This window comes from Nicotiana tomentosiformis, chromosome 6 (assembly GCF_000390325.3).
Source record: "Nicotiana tomentosiformis chromosome 6, ASM39032v3, whole genome shotgun sequence".
Classification (NCBI taxonomy): Eukaryota; Viridiplantae; Streptophyta; class Magnoliopsida; order Solanales; family Solanaceae; genus Nicotiana; species Nicotiana tomentosiformis.
In genome coordinates this window covers 98299742-98322776 of record NC_090817.1, presented here as the reverse complement: position 1 = coordinate 98322776, position 23035 = coordinate 98299742, and the positions used below count along the sequence as shown (strand labels likewise).

General features: G+C 37.0%; 3 protein-coding genes and 1 non-coding gene across 8 annotated transcripts; 1 reads left to right on the top strand and 3 right to left on the bottom strand.

Moving 5' to 3' along the window:
- Positions 1 to 2465: 2465 nt before the first annotated feature.
- LOC104088178 (RHOMBOID-like protein 13) lies at positions 2466 to 4202 on the top strand. The gene has a single exon (XM_009592817.4). The coding sequence runs from the start codon at positions 2988 to 2990 to the stop codon at positions 3801 to 3803; it is 816 nt and encodes a 271-aa protein (XP_009591112.1). The 5' UTR covers positions 2466 to 2987; the 3' UTR covers positions 3804 to 4202.
- Positions 4203 to 4802: 600 nt separating this feature from the next.
- On the bottom strand, positions 4803 to 4921 carry LOC117274640 (5S ribosomal RNA). The gene has a single exon (XR_004504779.1). It is a non-coding gene; the product is annotated as a 5S ribosomal RNA (ribosomal RNA).
- A 1269-nt stretch (positions 4922 to 6190) lies between these two features.
- Positions 6191 to 11433, bottom strand: LOC104088179 (protein ENHANCED DISEASE RESISTANCE 2-like). 5 transcript variants are annotated; one of them, XM_009592819.4, is made up of 3 exons: positions 11158 to 11433; positions 7801 to 10069; positions 6191 to 6502 (listed from the first exon to the last, which is right to left on the bottom strand). In XM_009592819.4, coding segments are annotated over exons 2-3 (942 nt in total). In that variant the 5' UTR covers positions 8742 to 10069; positions 11158 to 11433; the 3' UTR covers positions 6191 to 6501. The 5 variants fall into 5 exon arrangements, with proteins under 5 accessions (XP_009591114.1, XP_009591117.1, XP_009591118.1 ...); XM_009592822.4 differs by having other exon boundaries at positions 7801 to 9229; XM_009592823.4 differs by having other exon boundaries at positions 7801 to 8771.
- A 734-nt stretch (positions 11434 to 12167) lies between these two features.
- Positions 12168 to 19625, bottom strand: LOC104088180 (probable transcription factor PosF21). The gene is made up of 5 exons (XM_070177625.1): positions 19441 to 19625; positions 18087 to 19145; positions 15875 to 16007; positions 15542 to 15626; positions 12168 to 12868 (listed from the first exon to the last, which is right to left on the bottom strand). Exons 2-5 carry the CDS (start codon positions 18791 to 18793, stop codon positions 12498 to 12500), a joined length of 1296 nt encoding a protein of 431 aa, XP_070033726.1. The 5' UTR covers positions 18794 to 19145; positions 19441 to 19625; the 3' UTR covers positions 12168 to 12497.
- Between the last annotated feature and the right edge of the window lie 3410 nt (positions 19626 to 23035).

The following is a 23035-nucleotide window of genomic DNA, read 5'->3' as shown; positions in this document are numbered from 1 at the left end:
AAACCTAGGTTTTGATAAAAATGGGGTTTAACCACGAAAATAATTATGGAATTGGGTGAAAATTATATATTTGAGTTTGTGAGGTTGTGAGTAACAATTATCTACGAAAATTTTTGGAATCCGAGCATGTGGGCCCGGGTGAATTTTAGGAATCTTTCAATTAGGGGTGTGTAATTACCATAATAGTTAAATTATGAACTTTTGAGTATATATTGATTTATTTATATAATATTTGGCTAGTTTAGGGTTATTTGGCACCGAGTTGAGGATTTAGAGAGTATTTGTGGACCGGAAGTGATCTTGAGAACGAGGTAAGTCTCTTGCATAACCTTTTAAGAAGGAACTCATCCCCTTAGGTGTATTTTGTTGTGTGTTACTTGTGTGGGGAGCTACGTACGTACTAAGTGACGAGAGTCCGTGCGTAGCTATATTTTTTTCGAGATATCCGAGTAGTCTTAGATTTACATCATGCTTTAATTGTACTGTCATATTTGTTGTGCATATTAATTATCTTAAATAGAGCTGAGACTAGAGATTTTAGTTGAAAACTTCCAAGTTAGATTTATTATTTTTGGGAAAGATTTGAAGAATACTTAATAACTTTGAGAAATCCATGTCCTCTCGCGTCGCAAGTACTTCCGCGAGCGAGGTAAACTTCTCTATTCTCATGGGAGCGGGTCGTTCGCCTCGGCAGTATAATAGATGCATCTATGGTTCGTGTCGTTCGACCCTCGACAGTGCATACAATATATTTTTTAATCGAGTCGTACGACCTCGGCATAAATCGTGCGTGATAATACTTGGAGCCTGATTACACTTGATATTATTTTATGGCTTGAGAGATTATAATTTATTTAATGATAGAAATTGCTTTGGGGTTAGTAGGTGTTGGATAGAGATTTTGGAATTTATTATCAGTTAAGGAGTCATTTATTCATTGCTTGTTATTGTGTTATTATTATTATTTCTATATCCCATACATGTTTAGAATTTTCTGTATTTTATTGTTGGCCTATAGTAAGTGTCGATATCGACCCCTCGTCACTACTTATTCGAGGTTAGACTGGATAATTACTGGGTACATGTTATTTATGTAATCACGCTACACTTCTGCACTAATCGTGGAGGATCTGAGGCAGGTGCATTTGGAAGTCATCCCGACACACACCCTTGATACTCCGAGACTTAGTGGTGAGCTGCTTTCCGATTCTGTTCTGTAGCACCTGAAATCTCTCTTTTGCATTTACTTTCTGTCTACTCTATTTCAGACAGTAGTTTAGTATTCTATATATTCCACTAGTAGCTCATACACTTGTGACACCAGGTCTTGGAATTATGCTAGTAGACATTTGATGGCTTTTGAGTATTTATTTCACCATACTTGTTCTTATATTAGTTTACACTTTATTTTATAGAATTTTTCACCTCTTACTTACTTAATAAATAAAAATCAACTATTTTAAAGTTGTTAAAAGAATAAATACATGGCTAGTTCACCGTTGGCTTGCCTAGCGGCGACGTTGGGCGACATCACGGCTTATAAGTGAAATTGGGTCGTGACATTTCATTACTTTAGTTAATTAATGTAAAAATAAAAATAAATAAGAAAATTATTTATTTTAAATATTTTCCTTCATACCAAACACACCCTTAGAAAGTTAGAATTAGGGGTGGGCGTTCGGGTAGTTCGGATTGCATATGAAAATTTCGGTTTGGATTTTCGGTTTTCGGATTGAAGAAATGACAATCCAAATCCAATCCATTCCAAATAAGTTCGTATTGGATCGGATTTTTTAAGTTCGATTTGGATATTTTGGATTTTCGGCTTTGAGCTTATAAATTGAGATATTTCTGCTTTTTACAAAAATAAATATCCAAATGAGGTACTCATGTTAAATTGCCTGAAAAGTTCCTCATTGTCACCACAATCATTCAAATGAAGTATTCAAGTAACGAAATTATTATCAAAAAATAAAATAGAGGCATTAATACAGTCGATAAGAAGTAGAAATAGTAAAATCATGTCCAAATAAAAAGTATTCACACAGTAACTTAGTAATTAATATTGAATATATGAGATAATATCTAATGGGTAAGATATTGAACTTATTACTATTGACATATGGATAATTGACCAAATATAAAGTATAAGAATTTTGGATTTTCGGATATCCAAAAATTTGAAGTACCAAATCCAATATCCAATCCGTAATCCAAAAATTTTAAAAATTAAATCCAAAATCCAATCCGTAATTCGAAAATCCAAACCAAAAATCTAAAATACTCAGGATTTCGATTTGGATTTCGAGTTTGCCCCAAACTATGTCCCCTACCTGGAACCACATTCCACGTTTTAAACAAAGAACTCTCACATAACTAATTGTCGGTATGTGAGAAGGTTAGACCAAAATTAAAAGTTTTAAAAATTGAGGGACCACAATTGTAATTGTTCCATTTTCCTTATGTCACTCTAGAGGAGCCTAGACTCGACAAAAATAACAACTGAAACCCCTCTCCCTAAAATACATTGATTTTCATAGCAACATTTCTTCGAGACAACCCTGTAAGTATTACGTATTCAATTTTCCTTGTTTTAGATTTTGGGTTACCATTAAATTCTCAAATTTTATTGAAGATTGATAGCTCGATTGATCTTTGTACGAGGATCTCTGGAATCTTAGTTACTACATTGGATCTGAATAAGATTGCAATGAAGAAATTTTGAAGTTGGGTTTGTAGATTTGGGTCTTTATGTGATTTTACTTTCATCAAACTTAGCCCTAGTGCAAGATTCTCGATTTTTCTGATTTGGGGTTTCTCTATGCTGCTTCAAGATTCAATTTTTCTGTGGATTCCGTATTGAATTTGATTAATTGCGTAACCCCAGAAGAAGAAAAAAAGAGAAATAAAAAGGACAAAGTTGTGTCCTTGTAAGCATTTTAGCAATAAAGTTAAGGAAGGAATTGTGAGTAGGTGGTTTCTTCAAAATGGGGAAACCATTATTTTATGAGATATTGGAAAAGCCAGCAACGAGTTGTGTGATTGGAATATGCAGTGCAATTTGGTTCTATATTCAGAAATCAAATATTGGTTATTCACATGTTGGTATGAGTTATGAAACTGCTGTGGAAGGTCATCATTGGAGGATAATAACATCAGCGTTTTCGCATATTAGTGTGCTTCATCTTGTTTTTAATATGAGTGCACTTTGGAGTCTTGGAGTTGTTGAACAATTGGGAGATATAGGTCTTGGGGTAGAGTACTATCTTCATTATACATTGGTTTTGGTTCTTCTTTCGGGCATGCTTGTCGTAGCAATGTACCATATTTTGATTCAGAAATTTAAGCTTGAGTATTTTCGAAGAGTTACTGCTGTTGGATATTCTTGTGTGGTGTTTGGGTGGATGACGATTCTTTCAGTCAAGCAACCGTCGTCAAAGCTGAATCTTTTTGGTTTTCTTTCACTTCCCATCAGTTTTGCGCCATTTGAGTCACTTATATTTACTTCTATTATTGTTCCTCAAGCGAGTTTTCTTGGGCATTTATCGGGAATCATTGTTGGTTATGCTGTTGGTTGGGGTCTGATACATGGGATGAACAATTACTGGGCGGTTACACTGCTGGGATGGACTGTGGTTGTGTTTGTTTTCAGTTTGAAAAAGTCTGCTACATTTGATTTGAACTTTCTTGAGATTGAACCTGTCACCGATCCCTCTTTGCCTTCTGTACGGTTTCTTGCAGCTGGAAATGGTAGAACTTTACAGATGAGTACATTAGCAGATACTGGCTCCAATCTTGTATAGCTTTCACTGCTTACTTGGGGATTACAATGTATTTATTAGTATTGGGATTTTGCAGAGGATGACTGGTTTACCTGCCCAGTAATCTCAACAATTGTCATTTAGACGACAATATGTTCATTGATTCTTGAAACACTCGTCTGTTTAGGTAACCACTGTCATGTTTAAGTGTGTTGGACAAAGCTGTTATTAACATATTTATAGATGCACCATAGTATTCCACCTAACACTAAATTTTTGTGGTTAGGTGCTTTAGCCATTGTGTTCCATCCATGCATGCATTCCAATTCTTTGTTAAATGATTTGGGAGGGTGACATTTGCAAATATCAAAAGAATTTCTGTTGTCTGTTTTTTAGGCTATGTAATGAACAATTATATTTACTGTTGTCAATTTCTGTCCATTATAATGCTTATTTTATTGCAGAGTAGACTCATGGATTTTGCTTATACTGTCAAAGCCTTTGTTGCGCGGACTCTCCAAAATGCTGCCTTACCTGTATCGGATCCTCCAAAAATGCACTACTTTTGGAGGATCTGACATGCACCGGGATATTTTTGGAGAGTCTGAGTAACATAGGTCAAAGCTTCAAGCTTAGTTGCTTATTCTGTGCTTTGTGCTACAACCCCACCCCCATTACTCTCCCATGAATTAAACAGAAAGCAAAGAAAACATGGAGACATTCAATACCTAGTCAAGAAAAGAGTCTTATGTTAAGGATGAAGATAGCCTTCAAAGAGAAAAAAGGACTGCTTCAACTATCTAAGTTTTGTTTATGAATGAAATTTGTCCCTTTGGGAAGTTTCCGGAAACTGCAAAAGAGATTTATTTGTCAATCTTGTCCTTGACAACAACAACAACAACAACAACCCAGTAAAATCCCACTAATGGGGTCTGGGGAGGGTAGTGTGTACGCAGACCTTACCCCTACCCCGAAGGAGTAGAGAGGCTGTTTCCGAAAGAACCTCGGCTCAAAAAAATAAAAAGACAAAATGACTACAAAGGGATCCAACACGAGGACTTCCCAGGGGGTCACCCATTCTAGTACTACTCTCGCCCAAGCACGCTTAACTTCGGAGTTCTGATGGGATCCGGTGCGTTAGTGCTGGTATGATCGCATCCTCAATCTTGTCCTTGAGAAAGCCTAATATGCAATTTCTTATAAAGTTTTACCTATTAAAACTTTTGGCCAGTGCTTGCCTCAGAATATAGAAGATACCAGATGTGCAGAAAACTCTTTGGACATGTAATTGGTTGCTAACTTAGTCGGTTAACTTTTCATTCTTTTCTTGGACTGTTTTAGTGATATACTTTAATACCTAGATCATTCTCCTAGTCCAGTCTCGTGAATCATTTCTTAGCTTTGTTAATGGGATGTATGCTCAAATTTTATCTCATGGAGTATATGTTTTCATGTTTAATCTTTATAGGACCTTATATTAGCTAGTTTTGGGTCAGGGAGTATCCTTGTACCTTCATTGAGCAGAATAAGTTGGAACCTGTTTTCTTAAATCTTTTGGAAAATCATAAATTTGCAATATTTGGAAGGTTCCCCCATATTAGGTAGTTTTGAGTCAGGTAATATCATTTGCTTTCATTTAGCAGGCGAGGCGAGGGGGTCTCCATCTCTGGTAAGATTTTGTCCAATAGCCGGTAATTTGACCCTTTCTTCCTCTGATGATTGACTCGACTCGTATTATCCTTTGCTTTATTACAGGTAGTCATTCCCCCGTTCCTTTAGTTTTTTGAAACTGTTTTTCTTAGATCTTCCGGAAGATCATAAATTTGCAGAATTCATTTATTAATCAGACTTCGTTTTAAGCCGCCAACAGAAGCATTTTGATTTGAACTTTTAGTTTTCTTTGCAAAATCATGGAGCTTCTGGTTGTGCAAGTCTAAGGGGTGTGCTTTCTGCGTTTTAAATCATGTAAATTTTGGTTTGTCCTCATGAGAGTATTTACTGTATTTGGTTTCTCTCTGTCTTTCTTCTTCTCTTTTTGCCTTTATTTATTTCTTCTGGCAAATATAGTTGTTCTATCCCAACATTTTCAATCAAAGAATATATTTCCTGACATCAAACAATATGGGGTTGTGAGTTGCTCTGATGGTAAGCAATTTAGACAAGGTGGGTTGCTCTGATGGTAAGCACCCTCCACTTCCAACCAAGAGGTTGTGAGTTCGAGTCACCCCAAGAGCAAGGTGGGAGTTCTTGGAGGGAAGGATGCCGAGTTTCTATTGGAAATAGCTTCTCTATCCCAGGGTAGGGGTAAGGTCTGCGTACACACTACCCTCCCCAGACCCCACTAATGGGATTATACTGGGTTGTTGTTGTTGTTGTAAACAATATGGGGTTGCTGAAGAGAAAAAAAAAAAAGGAAAAGAAACAATGTATAGCCAATCAAACCCCTTCAAATTAGTATCCGGTTGTTACCGAGCAATCGATATAAACAAATAAAAATCAATATCAAGAATACAAATGAATGAGCAGCTGAAGAAGTGGGTTTTCAGAAAGAAATGAGAATGGCAGAGGCCAATACAGCCGAAGAATGTTACTGCAGTTTCGTGTCGCTAAATTTGCCACAGAGCTGTATGCATATGTTTGTAGTATATAATTCTACTGCAACAAGAGACCAATAGTAAGACTCCTCACGCCTGAAGCCATTGAACCTTTCAAGAAATTCGTCGAATTTACAGTGTGGAGGTCTGCGGTGTTCAAATATTAAGAAATGTATATATCAGTATATGCAGTAAGAATATGAGCAGATATTTGATGCGTATAACTTGAGCAACAGCCTTCATCTCAAACATCCAAGAAAGAATACAAGGAGGGAACTGTCTAATGAAGAACAGAAAGAGAGCAAGGGATATATTGCAAGGAAAATGACAATGTTGTCTTCATTGGAAAGAGGACATGATCCAAGAGAAAACCCTAATCTTGGTGTCCGGAGAAAAGATTTAAAAAAAAAAGGAGTCTCAGCAGCATGCCAGCAACAATACACGAGCTCCATATGCATGTTTAAACAATGAAATTAAAAACAAAATCTTTCTGAGAGATAATGTAACATGATGCTGCGTTAACATATTTATAAGAAAAACATTTGCAAATTATAACATTTTCTGTGGATTTTATATGCAGCATATGTTGGAAGAGTGACACTTGAAGGATAGCCAACACTGAAATAGGCAGTTATGATTGAAATCATTGTTTATATCCTTAATTAGAAGTCATTTGCAAAAAAGATATGCCAGTTACTACAACCATTGGCACTATACATAAGGGAAGCATCTCAATTGTGCGGTGTGAGAAGAGAAAAATAAGATATGTAAAATCTACTCTGGATGCATTACTGGTCAGAGGAATTCATTTTGGACATGATTTCAAAATCAACTTAAGAATCCACACTTCAGAGAAAACTTTCTTAAACTATATTTCTATGGATGGAAGAAACAATCAGAGGAAATCCAGAACAAAGGGAAACTAGTAACAATTTTGCTCAAAGAAATCATAACTACCATTCAAGAAGCTTTAACTGACTGAAGGAAAATTCTCAGGAAGAGGAAGAATTGGGAACTTTATATACAATGGAACTAAACCAAAAATCTTTTGCGTGATTTTCTCTTTGTGTTTTATTTTTGCTAACCCGAGGAAGGATGTAAAAGAAAACCTAGTAGACCAATTTTTAGTGTTGAAAAATTAGATCAAACCATGATTTGCCAAACTCTTAGCAGTTGCCATGCTTAGCAATGTAAAAAAGGTATTACCTTACCATGGTAAGTTTTATACAAAGGAAAAGATGAACTCGGAATTCAAAAATTTAGCCATGAAACAGGCGCTTACATTTTTTTTGGGGGGTGGTGGAGGTTGGGCGGAGGGGGGTGGGTTGCTCACAATGTAGTCAAATTTAAAATAGAAAAAGTAAAACTAAAATGAGGAAGGAAAAATCATGTTTCTTCTACGTCAGGTATTTGATAAAGCGTCCTTAAAGTCTGAGATGACTTACCATTTTTTTGTATCTTCTTCGAACATCCCATTATCAACAGCCCCCTCTACATGTGATGAGCTGGAGCTACCATCTTGAGTATCTGTCTGAACACGGTGGGAGAAACTGTGCCCAAACGACTTCCATAACCTTGAAGAGAAAGAAGGCGGCAACTCTCCCATGTTCCCATCAGATGGCATTTCAACTGGCCTTGCTGAAGTGGTTTTCAGCTCTGAAAATCTTACAGCTCCTAAAATCCGTTCTGGTAGTTCTGGTTGAGCTTGACTCTCAATAAGGAAAGCTAAATCAACAGTAAGAGATGATAGATAATTAAATGCGAGATGAACAATTGCATTTGCTATCACAGAAGATCCAATATCAATATCTACTTCTATGAAGTCGTCTGCTATACAGTAGTTGCAAGTCAGCGCACGACCAATTACGCATATAGCTTGCTCCCCAACTGCCTTTCTTACAATCCAAGGTCCTTTAACAATATTTGCTATCAATTTAAGCCTTCTAGTTCTAAATGCATCATCCCCTTTCAAGAACTGCTCCATTAAAGACCCTTCGGGGACAGGCTCAAGACCCACAAAATATGCAACGGCACTATAATTTTCCTTACTAGGAACTTGCAAGTTGAAAACCCAAATAAAGGGCTTGTGACCAGTTGGATTTTCCTCTTGAAGAGCCCTCCTGATACGGTGTGCTGGACTATTCAGGAGACCAGAAATCTTTTTGGGACCTTTAATCCAGTCAAAACCAAGAGGTTTTAGAAGAAATTCCCCCCCACGAACTTTAACCTTTGTTGAAAAGTATTCTGGACCTCTTACCATGAAACCGTTCCCCGGTGGAGAAGCCCAACCATTTGAGCAGTCATCTGGGTCCAGAAGGGGAACGGCACCTTCTGATTTCACCCTCTTTATCCATTCAGGTTCATCATCGCCATCAAGATTGGCCATATGCAATGAAAACTATCTGTACGGCACCACCTTAGTTTATGATTAGAGGATTTTATTACCAGGATGTAGAATCGATATACCAAAAACAGTACTTCAAAGTTTCTAGAATGTAAAAAGCTGGAGAGTAGCTTCCCTCAAACTTAGAGATCTCAATAACAAATTCAAAAAGAGTGAACAATTTAACAGATAAGTGGCATTATGAACAGAAGATGTACAAGAGATGGGCCATGCCAAAACTGTGACAAAAATGGACGATCAATGTGCATGTTCTACTCATGCACTTATTTGACATCCCTCTGCATCACCATACTGTTTTATAGCCCTAAAGTCTCGAGTTATGAGATAGCCAGTGATTATAGGCTATTCGCCAAACATAATACTAGTATTTACAGTCCCTTTACATTTCATAAACTGACATCTTTCTGATGAAATTGCTGTTTCTTTCCACAACCAAATTCTGAATATGCTGACTCGCGTATCTTGAACAACTGCAAAATGATAAACCTTGCTATGTCACCGCTACAGTTTACACCTTTCAATTTTAGAGTACATTAACTTTATAACCTATCAGGAAGCAATAGTTGCAAAACTGGGACATCTTTTTCTTGTAGTCGGAACACTCTAAACTACACTATTTATCTGAGTAGTAAGAATCAGTGTCGCTGGTGTACCCACGCACCAAACAACTATACACTGATTTGAGTCCTCCCTTTAACATCTTTACCCTCATGGATCCAGATCTGATCACCTAAATCTAGTTTTTACTAGTATTCTGATGCCTATTCATTTTCCTAATAGTCATGCTTTTACCCTTATCTCAGTTCAAATTTCTGTAGATTAGTCCTTCCATTAAGAAACGCATTCTTACCTGGCACATTCTTGATAAGAAAAGGTTTTAGGAGGTTTCACTGTCAAACTGTGGTCACACATTGATCTTGACTGCTGGAGACAGGAATGCAAGTTCATAGAAAAGGCTTCAATGTGCCTTCATAATTTGTTAATATATAATCTTAACTAGTTCACAGTGTCATTCGCTTGTTGGCTTGCATGCTTGCAGTCTAGGAGAATTGCAGTCCGTTACAAGCCGCTTCTTTCCATTTCAAATCATTCAATACAAAGGTGCTCTTTAAAGCTAGCCTGATAAAAATCAATATACTTGTATATGTGCCCAATAAGGTTAGCCAGATTCGGGCTCATCGAAAGCAGTTTCTATCTACATCTCTTTCTTCCTTAGTTTCCACCCTTCCATCTGTTTTTCAGGCTTCTTTCAGTTGGCCATGGCTTCACTGGCTGAAGTGATACGTGGGCTCAAAAGTAGAAGTTGTTCTCTTTAATAACGACAAAAATAGGACCAAGATTTATATAGTTGAAAAAGATTCATGAAGAAATAAGAAAAATACAACACAGAGGCACCTTCAATACAACCCTAAACTTGCTTATTACATCTTAATCATTTGCATAATCTTACCACCAAAAAAAGGAATTAAGTGACCAAAATTCCAACACCATAAGACTAATGGTATCTTCTTATTTTCCCAATCTATAAGTTACTATTTTCTCAACTAAACTTGGCACGTATAAACCATTTAGGAAACATGTGAACCTAAAGTGAGTTCGTTTTCCTAAGATGGGTGACCTTCTGGAATGTCCTTGGCAACACATTCCTCACTTTTTCAAAAGTTCTATTAGTTGAAAGAAAAGGAATCCATTTTGAAACTTCATCCAACAGAGACAGATTTCCTTATCCAATTTACGTCTTTCAGTACCACACTTTCTAAGAATGGAATTAGTGAAATTTCAAATAGTACCACTACCGATGGAGCTGGCTGTTGGAGCAGAGATCTAAGGATATTCTTTTTTTTTTTATCGGTGCAAAGATTCAAGGATATTGCAGAAAGTTACCCTTATTAAAAATATTAACTTTACATTATCTAGGGCTTATATTCTATATACATGTCTATGTACAAGATCATATCTTTATCCTTGCAAGAATATACCCTTCTAAAAATTAGTCTGGATCTTAGAAATACAAATTTGTTATTTAGATAAAGAAAATAAGAGAACTTGCATATAGTATATAGCTATAACATGAATTCAATGATTCAATTATCTTAATTTTCCAAGAAATACCCACAACATATAGCATTCTGGCCAAGCTAATGAACCTATTAGATGCACACTTCATCTAATTCTAGGAATAAATTTTCTAAAATCCCAATTCTCCTGTTATGTTTCTCAATTACATTCCTACATATTACCTGTCAGTTGCATTTCTAAAAATACCCAAATAAACAAATACTACAAGAAATGATTAATATAAATAACTCACAGCTAAAAGAAGTATGAGTTAAACTAAGAACAAAACTGGGGTTTGGGGGGAGGGAAAAGATTAATGAAATTGAAAACAAAAACATACCCTGAAAGAGTTTGATCAGGTGTTCTGTTTGTAGAGTGATCGCGCAAATGGAATTGTCAATATGGAGGAGAAAAACTCCACACAAAAAAAAAAAAAATTAAATTTGTTGGGTTGTGGGAATTAAACTATTTCAGGAAAAGAACAAAAAGTGACTCTTCTCTTCAAGATGATTGGAGGTGAAAGAAGTGACAGAGAAGATGCAGATTCTAGTGTAGAGGACTCTCTTTCCTTTTCATTTTATTTACTTTTTTTGTCTTTTGACATTTAAAATTATTTGCTTAATACAAAGCTCGAGTATTTGGGAAGTTATACCGTTTTTTGTTGACTACGATTTTCTTAAGCTTTTTATATATTTTAAAATATTAACTATGATCACTTATACTTTTCATGTAATTTTAAATATAAATTTTATTATAAGAGATTTAATAATATGTATTTGAATTCACACAAAAAAATTAAGTACTACTTTATGTGGTTTATCCTTTCCTTGGCACTTTGAACTCCTCCACATAAATTGATTTGAGACAGAGAGAGTACCAACTTTATCTTTCAGACTAAATGGTTAAATCTACCAGTCACACGACATAAGTGGATACCTCTACTTTATTACTTTTTCTATAAAAGCTTTATTAACGAAAACCATTTCTTTAGTGCAAGAACTCCTTTGTGGTTTGTTTTACTTTACTCTTAAAAAGGTAAATGTTATTCCCGTTGTAAAAGTTATAAAAAATCGACATTCACTTGCTTAGGTGAGTTAGCCAAACATAGTCTTGAAGACGAGAGGACATGGAGTCATAAGTTGTATTCATGCAAGAGGTAAGCACAGTTTGAAATGAATAAAAACATGAAATATAATTCATAATTCATAGGCAAACGTTGGAAATTAGTTCCACCCTGCAATTTTTCTCAAAGTGATAACAGATTCAGAACAGACAGTTATAAGACAAAACCAACAGATATCCTCACATGCCTCAAATATAATTATTAGTAATATGTGAACACTGACACTATGAGAGAAATACTGTAAATTACATTTGATGTCTTAAAAAAGACCACCACAAAGAATATTGGTAATATATGAAGAAAAACATGTCGAGCACAATGACTTGCCATAGAATGGAACTAGCACAATTTTCAACTAAAAAGTCAATGACCCTACAATGTAGTACTAAAATGCAGATGAAGCTAACCAACCTAATTAAGCGTAATAAGCTGTGCTACATGAAAAACACATGATGTTTTTGAAACATAGAGAGACTTTGAGCTAGATGAAAACACATGATGATTCTGAAAAAATAGACCAACTCTATACTCTCTGGCCAACAATGCCTGTGTGTTTTTCAATCCTTTGATATAGCACTAGTATCAGAAGCATTGTCATTTTGAGGAGATGACAGTGAACTTCTCGAATTCATATCTCCTGCTTGGTGCAGCTGTTCTTGCAGTTGTTGCTGGTGTTGCAACTGTTGCTGCTGCTGAAACTGGTGGAGCTGATGTTGCTGAAACTGGTGTTGTTGCTTATGAGAATGTATCTGGAGCTGCTGAAGCTGTTGCGCAGCCAACAACGTATGCATCGCATGGTTGTTAGAGTAATATTGCTGATTGCCTCCGAAGGATGTTGGGAAGTTCATCATAGGTCCGCCATTTGCAATGCCTTGTCCAGTTAGCACTTTCAGATGCTGTATCTCCTCCTTTAGAGCGTCATTCAATGCTATATATAGAAAATAAAGAAGAACAAAAACAGAGCAGAATATTAGAAACCCTCCAGACAAAAACCCAAACTACTTTTGCCCTCAGTGTTTTTTTGATACATTAAAGAAACTAAGAAAACATTTAAGCAAATTCATAAATCAATGAGGATGATTTCGGACAGATAGCAATGACTTGTCTACTAATCATTCGTAGCACATCCGGCACTAGGAACTCAAGACATCAACCTCTTCCAAAGGTGTAAATTGTCAGACTTGTAAAACATGCACATTGAACAAGATGAAGAGCTCGTAGAGTAATTTAGACAAAATTTCTAGAGAAACATCTTGCGACAATTTATGCGTACTGCAGATTAGCAAGGAATTAAACTAGCAAAAATCTGCTAAGGTCTGAAAGTTGCAAGTTCTTTTTCCTTGTTGTGAAAATAATTGACCATTAGTAGTAGTTGAGTGTGTATGCCTAATTTGTTCAATAATTTGTACAGTGATAATATATTTTTCGTGGAAAATATTATGTAACTAGTTTAAATTAGTAGATTATGAATTGATATAGTAGTGATAAATTAAGCAAATCAAAAACACATGAGTTACATAGATTATATAGTATTATATTTCTTGAGGTAAAAAATATATAAGCGAAAAAAGTATTGCTTTTAGTGAAAGTTTATTTTGGAATGTTTTTGCTAATATTCAAACTTGGACAAAATCAAAATGCAACAATTAGATATGAATTCAAACAATCAAAATAATAACAAGATACTACTTTTTTACAACCAAAAAATTTAATATGCAACCAATCAAATATAAAAAAAAATGCTACTAATGGTCGAATTTTTTTCACAAATAAAAAGGATTTAAATTATTGTTTTTTGCTCACATAACAAGTGAACTTGTTCTATTATTCAAACTTGGATGTAATCAGAATGTAACAATTAGACATGAAATCAAAATAGAAAACAAATAAAATCTATAACCAATCAAAATATAACAATATACTATTTAAAATCTAGGGCAAAAAAAAATTGGGAGAACTAAAACTTACTTGAAGTCTTGAACAATAACAACCCTGCTACTACTTCTACCGGGAATAGTGTGATTTTTTGGGCCAAAATAGGGTTATTTTTCCGGTGAAAATTGAAGGAAAATAGGAAATTTTCAGGTGAAAATGGTGGAAGGCGACTGAAATGGAGAAGGTGGAGGGTTTAACAGTTACAAGGAAAACGCATTCAAAGCGCACACTTTCAGTATTAAGACTGAAGGCGCGGTCAGCAAGCACACCTTCAGTATTAACACTGAAGGCGCGACCAACAAGCACACCTTTAGTATTAATACTGAAGGCGCCGTCAACGAAAGCGCCTTTCATCAAGCTGAATCGCGTCAGGGTTGAATTTACACAGAAGGCGCGGTACTCTATATAGCCTTCTGTGTAAATTTTAAAATAATTGCACCTTCTTTTCAAATTATACTTAACGGTCCGTCAGGTTTGGGGCGTTAATATTACAAGAAGAAGGCCCGCTAGTGTGTCGTGCCTTCACCATTAGCGTAAAAATAATTCTAACAAACCCATATATTGTAGTAGTGCTCCATTCTTCACCATTTAATTAAAGCCTTCTATATTGAATATTGGTCTTCTACAGTTTTTTTCACTTAAACTTTTAGCCATTCACTTTTTCTGTTTCCGGCCTTTCCCCCCTTTTGGAAAGGAGAGCGTGGTACACGTGAAGGAGTAGCTCAACTGAGAAGTGAATTAAGACAAATATTATTTATAAGGAAACCTCCCAGCACATTCACATGCCAAAAGTCGCGCGATACGAATTCCCCTTTTCACCCAAGTTGGGAGATGAATCAGTTATTCAGGAATTCCTGTTTAAGGAATTTACAGATACAGAAAAGTAGCATAGCTACTAATCTTAGAGAAGTGTTTTCCAAGGCTTATGTTTCTCAGTAGTAAGTAAAATAAATTTCATTTCATCGTCCACATAGGGTTGCATCCGGAATCTGGCTGAAGAAGTTGGAAAAAAGCTGAAGAGATCATGGAGATGAAAAAATTTTCAGAGAGAGACAAGGAAATTTATGTTAGGAAAGTGTTCTAATCAGCCTAGTATGATCTTCTACTGAGTACAAGGAAATAAGGTCCTGTTGAGTTCAATGCTGTCAAAGGCATTACAAGGTGAATTTATAGCCTATTGGTGTCTTCTAACCTATCCATTTTTTAATGGATGAAACAGAGTATTACCTAATACATGGGCGGTGCCCATCATGAGACTAAATATATGAGTTTCTCAATATTTACTTGGCAACCAGGTCCTATTAAAAAATATGTTTAGCCTTGTAAGGTAATATGCGGTGAGTTGGTTTCTGTACAACAAGATCAGAATTACTAGTATTTTTTACCAAAACATCAATACTACACTGGATGTGAAAGTGATGAAGTAAATCAAAATTAATTTCACTTTCTTCTCAACTCGCGGAAAAAGTTTCAGAAATCAACAATAGCCTAAACCCAACCAGACCTTAATTTGCATTTGACCAATAATCCCCTTTTGAATCAGCTTGAATGGTCAAACTAAATATATTCAAGAATACCAATGAAGAAATGGCAACCACTATCCAGACAGATGAAAAGACAATGTCTAATGGGGAAAATATTACTGAAGTAATGTTCAGATTCTTACCATCTTGCAAGTGCACCTGTTGTTCCATTGTTTGTAAACGCAGTTTAAGTTCACTGTTTTCAGCAGTCAGACCATTTGTATCCCTCTATGGAAACAAAAGCAGACATCTCAGAATTCATAATCTTATAATACACGTAGAGAAAAAGTTAAAGATACACATATCTGTACATTTCTACAAATGCAAGCAGATGCTGCAGACACTAGACCAAGCACTTATCTACAAGCATCACTTCAATTACACCCAAACCCGTGTTCGACAACAGAAAGCAAACACAAATAAAAAGAGGAACAGAAACAAACAATTACAGGGCAGTGAGAGCAACTGATCTGCACCTGCAATAGGGTCAACTGAGCAGACAAAGTAGTTGTTTCTGTTTGCAAAGTCTGCACTTTTCTCTCAAGTTCTGTTATATACCTCATTTTCCTTTCCTTTGATCTTGCAGCTGACTGCCTGTTGGCCCAAATCCTGTTGCACAGCATAAACAAAGACAATGATGAGAGAGAATACAACTGGAGATTTGTTTTAAGTGAAACGAACAGTTCGACTGGGACAACCAAACTAAGCTTAGAATACTGAGCCATCCCATGATACCGTCTCTTTTCTCTAATCTTAGTGGCACGGTCACCCTATAAAGAAAAAAATTCTATGGCATTTGTCTCTATATTAGCCCTATAAAGACGATATACACCTCTCACACTTCACATGGTTTCTGTTGCCTGCTTCAAACTCCCTGGAGGGGCCCACAGTTTTGATCTTACATATTCTCTCTCTCTTTTCCCAGCCTCCCTCTAATTGACAAACAAGTCCAAATTTCCTAGAAGGCAGGGGGGGAGGGGCAGTGGCAGTGTGCCCTCCTCACCAACAATGGAGGCCAACTTTAGCTAATTTAGAGGAGTCAAGAAAGCTGGATTTTGGTTCTTAGAGGTGGATTTCTACACACCATAAATGAAATCCAACTTCTGGGGAGATTCCTCTTCTGTAGGCTCAAGGAGAACAGGAGAGAACAAGAAATAGAACAGAAATGTTCTGGGGAGTGTGAGGCACTTGTTGACACAGTTATGGTAGAGGGCCAGAAGGGCCTTGTCTCTCTATACTCTTTTATTTTCCTTTCTAACAACTTTCATCACTTCACCATCTTCTTTGGCCATTGAAGGGAAAAACTTGATAGAAGAGACCATAGGCAAACCTTTAGAAGTTCGATGACAAAAACAATAACCAAAAAGATTGAGAAGCAAGTGCTAAGCAACATATAGATAAAATGCCTCACTACCAATGGAATAAATGATTATCTTCATACCAGTGTTTTTGAGAGCGCGAAGCACAAAAAAGTGACAGGGCCCTGCTTAGCTTAAAGCGTGAAGCGAGAAGCGGGGCGCTCCCTTCATTGAAGTGAAGAGCATTTTTTTAAGAAATACCAAAATAAACCAAAAGCGTAGATGTGTGTGTGTCTATATTTATAAGTCTCTCTCTCTCTCTCTCTCTCTCTCTCTCTCTCTCTCTCTCTCTCTCTCTCTCTCTCTCTCTCTATATATATATATATATATATATATATATATATATATATATATATATACAATTTATAATTGTTGATAAAGAAAAAAATTCAGAAACATCTATTGTAACTCAAAAAAGGCTATTGAAAAAACGGATTGAAACAAAGAAATATGCAGCTTGGGCTTAAATTAACAAACTGAAAATGGCAAATTCTATTAAATTAGCAAACTGAAAAAAATGAAGAAAGATAAAAAAATATAAAAGCTGAATAAGAAGAAATAAGAGAAGAAGAAAAAAGGGAAAAAGAAAAGCTTGAAGAAGAAAGAATGGAGAAAAAAGAGCTGCCAGCGAAAACTACACAGCAGCAAAAATCCTTACCAGCGAAGAAGAAAGAAAAAGAAAATTACGGATGAAAAAATTTGAACCCTAGGTTGAAGTCTGATGAACACATGAGGTCGCCTCTATGTGTATAATGAGTGCTCCTCAGCTTTTCTTTTCTTTTTTTTTTTTTAAAAAAAAAAAACAAGTCCCAGCTTTCTTTTTTACTTCCAACTAAGTCCCTTTTCTAAAAAACAGAGAAGACCCGATCATTTCAGCCTCACTTGACGCTTCAGACTATGAAGCAGTCGCTTCATTAACCTTGCCTCGCCTCGCCTCGCTTCACACTCTTGTCACACCCTTGAAGCGCTTCAGCCTCGCTTCGCTTCGCTTGCGCTCGCTTTTTACAATGCTGCTTCACACGGAGCAGGCATTTGCAAAACAGCACTGTAGCATTAAATCTAAAACTTTTTTCAAAAACATATTCAGGAGCAGGCATTTGCAAAACAGCACTGTAGCATTAAATCTAAAACTTTTTTCAAAAACATATTCAGGAGGCTCATAGTTTAGGGCTCTCCCTCCCTAATCTGCCCCTAAACCTCCACATAAAGATTTCATCCCAAGCAAGACCATGCACTAGAAAAGAAAAATGCAATGGTATAGCCAAGCTAAAGTAACGTGAAACAGACTGCAAACTTAAATGAGCAACAACATTTCCATCTAAAGCCTTACCGCTTGGCACGTTTTGGATCAACCAGAGCGAGTTCAGCAAGCTTCGCTGCAGACGTTGCTTTCTTAGTTTCAAGTGGAGATGCCTCGTCTACACCTGACATAAGCATCTCCGGCTTGATTGTAGTTGAACCATCCATGGACTGGCTATGCTGATGTCTAACCCTTGGCTTCGCGCTAACAGTGGGGCCCAAATTATCTGACCCTGAAGCTGCTGAAGCCATTGCTGGAATTTGCAATAAACCTGAAGCTGCAGCTGCCGAAGAAGAAGACTCGCCCACTTGAAAGTCAGAAGACACAGATGAAGAATTAAACTTATCCATGTCAAGGTACATTGAGAGGAAGTCCTCCTCAGTCTCATCCGACAGAGACGGTCCATCCAGTCCACCAACAACACCAAGATCACTATCAAAGCTGATATCATCAGGAAGAGTAAGAATCTCCGAGTGGGCACGCCGATGACCAAATTTCTTAGGCGGGTTATCAGGCATTCGGCTTATATCATGACTAAATCGGCTAGAATCAGCCGACAAACCATGACCAAAATGACCTGATTCTGAAGCATTTCCAGGTCCTAAGGGAGGTAAATTAGCTAATCCAGATTGTTCCAACTTTGCATTGGAACTACCCCCAGGAGGTGAAAACAATGAGTATCTCCCGAATGGAGGCAATGAACCTACTGCATGGCTTGAAGACTTATCCTTATCCATAAAAGTTCTCCCAGCCAACACAGTATATATTATAAAACCTACCCTTCAGGTTAATGATCAAATGCTAAAATATCACAGAGCCAAAAAAATCCAACTTTTACACATATACAATCCAGACCGAACAACCTTGATAACAGAAACACAAAAATCAACAGGTAATAATTCGTTGTTCGCTTAAAGCAAGAACCTTCTCACAATGTAAGTTGTTTTTTTCTGCATCTAAAATCCTGAGGTATTCAAATTCCACCAAAACTTAGCTATAACAGAACATGAAACCCCTTGCTGAGACCCTGTAGATTTCACAAATACTGAGCAAGCTTATCTCAGATCAATTTCCTCTGTAAAATGCAACCTGAAAAATGGAAGAAGAAAAAAAAGAAAATGAGCAAACCCCACAACATCTTTGATACAAAAAAGGGAATTTTTATTATCAGAATCTTAGATTCAAGAAAAAAATACAAACCCGGAATTCAAAGATCAAAGAAATTTGAAACCTTAACAACCCTTTTGAAGAATTTAACACACACAAAAAAGGACAAAATGCAGAGCACCAAAATGAAAGAGATAGGCAATAAAGGAAACGAAAAAAAAAAGATTACAAATTTATTTTTAAAAAGAAAAAAGAGGAGAAGAAGAGAAATTCTTACACGGTTTCGATTAGATCTCCAGAAAAGGGAAAATCTGAAAGGGCAAACAGAATCAAGCAGCTTTGCACATTGGGAATAAATCATACGCTAGAGAGAAAAAGAGAATGAGAAAGGAAAAAACTTAGGAGAGAGGATAAAGAAAGCAGAGAAGGCAAAATCTGAGAAGAGTGTGCTCCGCCTGCGGTGGAAGGAAAGTGCAAATTTGTAATTTTAATAATGCTACGGACATGCTATAAATTCGGACAGGGACTCATATCCGGACATGTTCCGACATGTTGACATGGGCACCTTATTCTTTTGGAATCATTGCACTTTTGATCCTCAGTTATTGATGAATTAGTCAATTTTGGTCCTTGCAATATAAGCATGTTTTATCTTGAATTGATAAAAATGAGCAATTTCTGTGCCTTTACATATGCTATATGTTATATTTGAATACTTTTAGAATTTCATTAACCTCAAATATGGAGTAATCAAAAAATATTTAATAATTTAACGGGTAATATTTCATTAAATTTCTAAAGATTCAAAAGTATAAGAATCAGAAGTACACGTCATTGAAGATTCAATATGCTTAACATAAATTACGGTTTGAAGTTCAATCAGACAACAATTACTGTAAAGCTGTAGAGATTTCAACTCATATATTGTCAGTGGTGAATGTTGTTTAACAATGCGAAAATAATAAGAAAATAGAGAATGATATAATCCATATATTCACCAATTGCTTAGTATTGCTATCCGACATCCGAGGTGGTTCAAAACTGCTAAAAACGGTGTCTGAATCGATAACGACACAAGTTTCTGAATTATTCCACAGCATTCAGTGTATTCCTTGCAAAAATTTAAAAACGACTCAAAGTAGCACTTTTTAGAATTAATGCTCAAACAGTAATATTCATGAAAGATAACTTAAGTACCAAAGTGGCAAGAAACAATACTGCTAACAAGTAGAGTGTATGATATGCTTTCAAGTTGCAGTTAAACATCATTTTTTTGACCGGATATTTGTATCTGTATACGGTTAAAATCGGGCCCACCCGATTTTACTGTGGCCCGATTTTACTGTATGACCGAGACCGGGGAGTTTGCATCGAAGGACGACTCCGAAGTGGATTGGATCGAGACACGAAGATAAGGTACCGAGATTGAAATTCGAGGCACCTGCCAAGATCGAGGCCAGCAGCAATCGAGACCAAACAAGACAGTCATCGAGCAATACCGAAGATAGCGTAATAACGGAAAAGCGAGATATCCGCGATTGGTCGAAGATCATGGCGAAAATCTCGGAACGGATCGAATCAAGAACGGTTGTTTAGTTAATCATGAGATTTCCTTCTGTAATTAGAATTGTACTATATATAGAATTCATCTACTATATAAAAAGGGGTTCTAACCATTTGTAGGGCACGAAGAAAAAAATAATATAATTTTCTTTCTCGCTCACGCTCTTGTTCTTCAGCTTATCGTATTTTTATTGTCCTTGCATCCACCAGTTCGAGGGTATTACAACTCAAGGGTTGAGTTCTACTCAAACACTAGTTTGATTTGCCTTATAGTTCAATTCTGTCTTTAATCTTCATATTTATCAATTGGTATTAAGTGAAATCACGTCTCCTAAAATCCACATTATAAGTTTAATTGTTATCCAATTTCGAGGATAAACAGTTTGGCGCCCACCGTGGGGCTAAGGATAATAGTGATTGCTAAATACTGATTTCAATAACACACACTACTTTACGCTTGTTCTTGTAAGTGTTTTTGTTTTCAGGAAAAAATATGTCAAACTCACAAACGACACCCACACATGGTGACAACAATTTCGGATTTCACGGGGAGAACGACAGTATAGCCGTCCCAGGAATTGAGGTGCCTCGGGCTAATCTCGAGGAGTACCAATTACAAACCCCATCAACGTCAGTTCACATATCGCCCTAAATATAAATTTGGGCGCTGATCCCGAAGGTAGCGTATGCACGGAAGGTCGATCTGGTAGTCGAGGTACGCATGGCGGAGGAGATGGTGGAGTCAGCCTCCAATTGATATTTGAAATGTTACAGGCTCAACAAGCCGCTATAGCACAACTACAAAATCAACATCGAGCGCTGAGTGGGGTAGAACCAGAAGTCATCCACAGGGCCGAGCCAGTGCCGGAAAGGTCGAATGCCAATGAATCGGGGACTGACCCCGTCATTATGAAAATGCTCGAGGAGCTCACTAAATGAATTGAAATGGGAGAAAAAAAAATCGAGGTAAATGACAAGAAAGTAGAGACATATAACTCCCAAGTTGAACAAATACCGAGGGCGCCACCAATTTTAAAAGGTATGGAAGAAGTTCGTGCAGAAGCCGTTCCCCCCAAGTGCGGCTCCGAAGCCCATTCCGAAGAAATTTCGCATGCCGAAAATCCCCAAGTACAATGGGACCACTGATCCAAATGAGCATGTCACCTCTTATACATGTGTGATAAAAGAAAACGATTTAGAAGATGATGTGGTCGAATCGGTTCTACTAAAGAAATTTGGAGAAACTCTATCGAAGGGGACAATGATATGGTATCAAAATCTGCCACCTAATTCCATCGATTCCTTCGCCATGCTTGATAACTCTTTCGTAAAGGCACACGCCGGAGCAATAAAGGTTGCGACTAGGAAGTCGGACCTCTTCAAGGTAAAACAGAAAGATAACAAAATATTGAGGGAGTTCGTATCTCGGTTCCAGATGGAACGCATGAAATTACCACCAGTCATAGACGATTGGGTTATTCAAGCTTTTACTCAAGGTTTGAACGATCGGAGTTCGGTGGCCTTACGACAGCTAAAGCGGAATTTAATTGAATACCCGGCGTTAACCTGGCTGATATACATAATCGATACCAGTCGAAGATCATGGTCGAGGATGATTAATTAGGAACCCCTTTCGGTTCCGCTTATCTGGTCAGGCCGGTTGGAAGAACTCAGAGAGATATCGACAGAGAACCTCGGTCGAACAGAGACCGATATCAACCATACAATGCAGATCGTAGAAACAACGGCCCAGGACGCAATCCCATCCAAAATGATCGAAGGAACGATCGAGGACAGAGCTCTCGAGGGCTCATGAGCAAAAACAATTTCGATAAACATGCCGATCCCACAAAGGCACCACGATTATCAAAATACAACTTCAACATCAACGTATCAGGTATTGTGTCGGCCATTGGGAAAAACAAAGATACCAGATGGCCCAGGACCCTACAAACCAATCCATCCCAAAGGAACCCCAATTAAATATGTAAATACAAATGGTACGCATGGTCACAGAACCGAAGACTGCAGACAACTAAGGGAGGAGGTGGCCCGTCTATTCAACGAGGGTCACCTTCGAGAGTTCTTAAGCGACCGAGATAAAAATCATTTTAGAGACAGAGATACAAACAAGAAAAACGAACAGGAAGAACCACAACACGTGATTCACTTGATTGTTGGTGGGATCGATATTCCACAAGGGCCTATTTTCAAATGCACTAAGGTATCGATCACCAGGGAAAAATGAACTCGAGACTATGTACCATAAGGCACTTTATCATTCAACGATGAGAAAGCAGAAGGGATCT

Excerpts from the sequence above, each read along its gene's own strand:
- LOC104088180 (XM_070177625.1), bottom strand. The coding sequence starts at position 18,793 with ATGGATAAGGATAAGTCTTCAAGCCATGCAGTAGGTTCATTGCCTCCA. Across the intron at positions 16,008-18,086 it reads GATCCAAAACGTGCCAAGCG|GATTTGGGCCAACAGGCAGT; the intron begins GTAAGGCTTTAG and ends GCTGTGCAACAG. Across the intron at positions 12,869-15,541 it reads ACAGGTGCACTTGCAAGATG|CATTGAATGACGCTCTAAAG; the intron begins GTAAGAATCTGA and ends TTCTATATATAG.
- LOC104088178 (XM_009592817.4), top strand. The coding sequence starts at position 2,988 with ATGGGGAAACCATTATTTTATGAGATATTGGAAAAGCCAGCAACGAGT.
- LOC104088179 (XM_009592819.4), bottom strand. The coding sequence starts at position 8,741 with ATGGCCAATCTTGATGGCGATGATGAACCTGAATGGATAAAGAGGGTG.